Genomic DNA, 5,901 nt, shown 5'->3' with positions numbered 1-5,901 from the left:
CAGTAAATGGAATAAACGGTCAGAATTCTGACATCAGAGATCTAATTTTCAACACACCATTCCACTTCAGAAGACAATGTGAGACTGAAGAGAACACACAAATGTATCGAAACTAGTTTTGCTGATATCAGACCTCTGACAGTTTGTTCCATTTACTGTGGTTTTTCACTAGGCTTATTTCTTTTCTGTGCATTTGTCTTTAAGGCATGGTTAAAGCCAGTTATGTACAACATGTCATAATGATGCTAAACATGTCACTGTATTGTTGACATGTTTATTACAATGATATTGTGTTGTATTATCTTATAATTAATTAATAGATGATAAATTTCTCATTTTTTACAAATCAGTGATTGGTGAAATGCAAAGTGTTGTTCATGCCTTAATGCAAATTTTTTGCTACCTTGTCCACCATAAAATGGTTCAGAAAAATATGTAGTAAAATATATAAAGTAAACCAGTTTTTAGAATTTGTTCATAAATTTTTAGACTTGTATAGTCATTATGAAGTAAAATGTAGTCTCAGTAAATAAAGAAGTGAATATGATATTAAAATCTACTGACAGTCTCATTTTATGTCTTTATTTTACATAAAAGCAATACTAGTTGTTTAGGTTATTGATCTAAATTTTATTGTCTATAGAAATTAGCAACATTTAAGAGTCAATTATTATATAAAGGTTATTGATTAAACTGTGATAGGTATGATGGAGTTGGCAGATTAAACTGGCCTATGATATGAGCAGGTGCTAGTTTTATAATCCAGTGATTTCTCTTTTCTTTCCAGTTTCACCTCGCCGACAACCTAAAGTTATGAGAGAAGGACATACATCAAAACTTTCTAGGCCAGGTCAGTTGTAGAAATGTGTTAGCCTAACTTAAACTTTCATGTCTGAAACAAAATGTCCTTTAGGATCAAGCTGACTGTTGATACTTAACTGAAAACAAAACAATCTGCAAGAAAATATAATAGTACATTACATTTTATATATGAAACCATGTTTCCAGGCAAATGTTAAGATTCCATAAAATTTGTTTCTTTTACAGAACATAATCCAGTTGTGCAATTTAGTTTTCTCATCATACTATATGGGGGCATCCATAAAGTTTGAATAAATCATATGTATGCTTTTTGAGAAAATATAAGCAGTTTTTTAAATTTTTTCTGCAATTTGTGCATTTTTCGTAAGGTAGAGAAGGAACTATTTTTAATCCAAAACTCACTATCTTGCCCACTCTCATTTACCTTAGGGTCTCTGATCTGTCTGTTTCAAGAATGTGTAATATGACATTCAAGTCGAAAATACAAAGTACTTGAACCTGCTCAGATGTTATTTATATATGTAAGATTTTAATGATTGTTTGAAATTAATGATTCTTTTTAGTCTAAAGTTTAAAAAAATTTTCTTTAAAGATATTTTCATATGATTAAAACATATGTTTTTTTATACATGTTCTCATCAACACTATTGTACATGTATTTGTATTGCATGTTTGAAGAATTATCAAACTTAAAATATACATTGTTTCACCTGTCAGTTAACAATTTGTTTCATGTTTTTTTTGTACTTTACTAAGCTTCTATAGATTTTGTACGAACAGCTTTATACACTGAATTGGATTATAGTAATTGGAGCACTGTGTGCTTGTATATATGTGACTTGTAATTTGGGATTTTCTTTTACAAGTAACTAGAATAAAAACTTCAGAAAACTATTTGAGAAATTAAGATGTACTTCCTCATTGGTAGCATCTGTACCTCGGTTTGAAACATCTGAAAAAGGATCTGCTGTAACAACCCCTCCAGGTGCTAAGTCCCGTCCAGTGCCTCGTCGTCCACCATCATCCATTGTTAATGGACAGGAACCTAAGGTATTGCCAAAACCAACAACAACAGAGAGTACAAAAATGGAAGTGACAAATGGAGAACAATTAGAAAAGGATAGAGATGAAAAAGATGCAGCAAAAGAACTAGTACAGTCAGAACATAAGAAGATTGAAAAATTTTCTCCACAGGATGCAGTTCGTCCTAATTCTCTTCAAGCTGTGAATGGAGATCTTGAATCCAAAAGTAAGTGAAGAGCATGATTTGTTTTAGTAATTGGAATTTCTATGTTTCTTAAGGAAGTTTAAAGATTTTCATTAAGTATTTACATTTGAATATTTTTCTCTCTCTCTTGTAGTTTACCCAAGTTGGAAGTTAGATTAGATTTCAATAATTAAGTCAACCTGCTAGAAAATCCTTGCCCAGTAGAAGAATTAGGTCTTCAAAAAAAAAAAGCTCACTGTTATGCTTTATGTACCAAGTTGTTTAGTTATTAGCATAAACTGAAAATTTAATAATTATAATTATAATAGAACTCTGATTTACATATACTTATCCTATTAAACTTCATGATATTGGAGGAAGTATTTAAGAAAATTGAAGTAAGAGATTTCAGACTTTAGCTTGTGCAAATGATGAACTTGAGGATGGAAGGATAACAAAAAGGACAGAAAGGAATGGGATTGAAAAATATAGGTTATTGTTACATGATAGAGGGTGTCACTGACAGAGCAAGTGATGAAAGGGTACTAGCAGTGATACAGTCTTTGTAGCGCACATAGGAGCTAATGATTTAGGGAAGAAGAGGTTATTGTTAAGTACAAGGTATTAATAAAAGCATTCAAAATAAGATATAGATAAGGGTATAGCATGGGAATAAGATACAGTTAGTTTTAATGGTAGGCTAAAAATTGTTATTATTATAATACTAAAAGTATAAGAAATAAAATGGATGACTTTAGGTTACTGGTCAGAACAGATGATTTTTATATCATGAAAATTACTGAAACATGGCTGAATGGACTGTTTTGATGACAGGAATTTCTTTGAAATACAGGGTTATTATAGGTTGTTTGATGAGGATAGTTCTAAAACGAGGGGGATTAGTGGCCTTATATGTAAAATGAGAATTATAGTCTGTTAAAGTTGAGGATATCAAAGCTAATATCAATGAGATTGAATCTATTTAGGTTTTTGTTAGTGGTTATAAGGGAAGAAGGTTTTTAGTTGGAATTTTTTACAGACCACCAGATGAAGCTATTGAAATTAATGAGAAACTCCACTGTGAGATAAAGAATCTAACTGTTAATGAGATTATAATTATGGGAGATTTTAATTTCAGGCACATAGACTGGGAAATGTTAAAGTCAAATCAAGAAGGAGACAGGTTTTTAGAAACTGTTTGGGATGGTTTTCTTTAACAATTGGTTAGGGAACCTACTAGGAATAGTGCTATTTTAGATTTATTGTTAACTTCTAATAAAGAAATGATTGATAGGGTATAGATTGTAGAAACATCTGGGTGCAATTAGGTTTCAAATTTTGCTGCATATGGAAATAAGGAATAATAGGATTTTAATTCCAAATTTAAAAGAGCAAACTGATAGAATGAAACAAGAATTATCAGCTGTGAATTGCAACTGAATTAGTTGGAGATATTGATCGAATGTAGAAAAATGGATTCCTAAATATTCAAAATAGACATGTTCCTTATAGCAAAAAATGGGGGGCTGCAAATAAAAAAACCAGACTGGCTCACAAAGAATAAAATTAAAGAAAAATTTATAAATATAAGAAGATTAACTTCACTGTAGTGAAGAGATTTGGAAGATTACAGAAGATCAAGAGAGTTGGTCAAACAAGAGATTAGCAAGTCCAAAAAAATACATGAAAAAAGGTTGACTGAAAATGTAAGAATAAATAGTAAGGATTTCTTCAAATATATTAAATGTAAGCAAACTGTTAGGACAGGAATAGGGCCACTGAGGGATGAAAGAATGCTAATATCTGATGATTAGGAGATGGATGGGTTATTAAATTCTATTTTACCTACAATTTTTACTAATGAAGATATAAGCAATAATCTTCATCCTGAACTGTTGCTAGATGGAAACAAGATTGATGTCAGGGTTTTATGTATATGGGCTTGGATTCTTCTACAATAGATGTCTGTGACTTGTTGGCGATAAATTCGGACAATAAACGGACAGCACACAATTCACTTGTTTTAGAATAAGATATTCAAAACAACTCAAACATATGCACAAAAATTATTTACTCTATAGGAAATCCTAGTTTTATCTAACACTCTAAATAATTCTCTTTTCTTATAAAAAGTCCACACAGTCTGATTCAATTACTTTAGAATCCAATTGACACGACGAATTATTTTTCTCTACTCTGGTTTTTACTGTACAATCTGTGATAAATTCACTTACATTACCCCATGGGTTACCACAGTTGCATCCAGAACTTCAAATAATTGTCTCCTTTTCATCAAAGTCCACACAGATAGGTTCAATTACCTTAGAACCCAGTTAGACAAATTATTTTTTCTATCTCTGTTGTTACAATACAGCTGTGAAACACACTATAGAAATCACTCATCAAGGCTAATCACTCACACACCAACTAATTTCACATTTTCTGACTGAACTTCACTTGACTTGCACTTGCTTGGTTGTGTTACAACAGCGGAAGTCACGTGACTCAGGTAACATGTCATGAGTTTCTAGAAGAATCATGACTTTTCTTGGCAACTATTTTAGTATAAAAGCCCAGCAAATAAAACGGAGATGAATAGCAGATTGAAGAGACATATAGAGACAGATAACTGAGTCAAGTGAGTGGTAGTGACCATAAGTAAAGTACATGAATCGTTGTGAATTATAGCGTGTGTTTAAGTTAAAACGACTGTGGAAATTCTGTGTATTGCAAAGTTGTATTGAGAAAGAATAAACTAGTTTTATTTAAAGAAAGGACTTGTATCGCTGAAGTTCCTCGGGAAGAATTTTTACGGGAAATTAACAAACGACCAGAGACGTAACAGTTGCCTATATATATATATATATACATTGCCCAACTGAAGACTGGATTATGTTACGAAGTTTGTCATAACTATTACTTTTAAAATTTTTTTTTTTTAACAAGCTCAGAATTAATGTGATCGTCTTGTTCAATTGTTGGATATACAAGACTGCTTAGCTTAATAGTTATTACTTAGTTTATTTAGTGATGGAATATTTAATGAAAACTTAGTTTTCATAACAAGAGTGTTAAAAGTTAATTGGAAGTTTAAAGAATTGTTACGATATCGAGGTCACGTGACTAGTATCACGCCACGTCATTCACGAACATTCACGTCTTTTCCTTAAATCTCGTGATCCTTCTAGATATAGTGTAGTCTTGTATATATAAGACCGACCACGAAGCGACAGGGAGGTAATGAGTAATTGAATGTATCCGGACAGAATATTGTTGGCCACGTGAGATCAAGGCCGTAACTTTAAATCAACTGTGTTCCAAGAATGCTGCAAGTTGTTTGGCATCCAAAAGACCAGGACAACGGCACTTCACCCACAGTCTGATGGGATGGTAGAAAAGTACAACTGGACACTGGGACAGGAATTGGCAAAGTTTTGTAATAACTGCCAAGATGACTGGGATGTCTTACTCACTCCACTATTGATGGCCTATGGGACAGCAGAGCATGAAACCACTGGATACACTCCAGCAAAGTTGATGTTTGGTCAGACAAAACTTCTGTATGGCTTCTGGTACTCCTTCGTGATCTAACACCTTGATGCTCACAAGGGTTTGCTGAGATGCAGAGTCTATGACAAAGTTGCACCTTTGGCCATCTAGCTTTCCTGTCACATAGACACTGTGTGTGCTTGTCATTTTACACCTAGCTGTTGGGACTTTCATGATGGGAGTTGGTTAGTGTCCCTCAACACCAACCACTACTGGTCTCCTTGAGGCTGACTTGTTGGTAATATTCCTCCTACACTGGCTCCTTAGATGTCCTTGCTCCCCCCAGTTCCAACAGCCTTTCTGGGTAACAGCCCTTCCTGCTG

At 33.1% G+C, this 5,901-nt stretch overlaps 1 protein-coding gene across 5 annotated transcripts in view; it reads left to right on the top strand.

Annotated features, from left to right (window-relative positions):
• The window catches only part of LOC106464389 (nuclear protein MDM1-like), a 67,139-nt gene that overhangs the window by 53,972 nt on the left and 7,266 nt on the right, over positions 1-5,901 (top strand). For all 5 annotated transcript variants that reach the window (XM_022392076.1, XM_022392074.1, XM_022392073.1 and 2 more), the window contains 2 exons: positions 788-850; positions 1,751-2,071. In XM_022392076.1, the coding sequence (XP_022247784.1) occupies positions 788-850; positions 1,751-2,071 (384 nt within the window). The remainder of the gene's footprint in view (positions 1-787; positions 851-1,750; positions 2,072-5,901) is intronic.

The sequence above is a fragment of the Limulus polyphemus genome, unplaced genomic scaffold (genome assembly GCF_000517525.1).
Source record: "Limulus polyphemus unplaced genomic scaffold, Limulus_polyphemus-2.1.2 Scaffold1636, whole genome shotgun sequence".
NCBI classification, from domain to species: Eukaryota; Metazoa; Arthropoda; class Merostomata; order Xiphosura; family Limulidae; genus Limulus; species Limulus polyphemus.
Note: the sequence above shows the minus strand (reverse complement) of the source record. Positions and strands in the feature narration are given on the sequence as shown.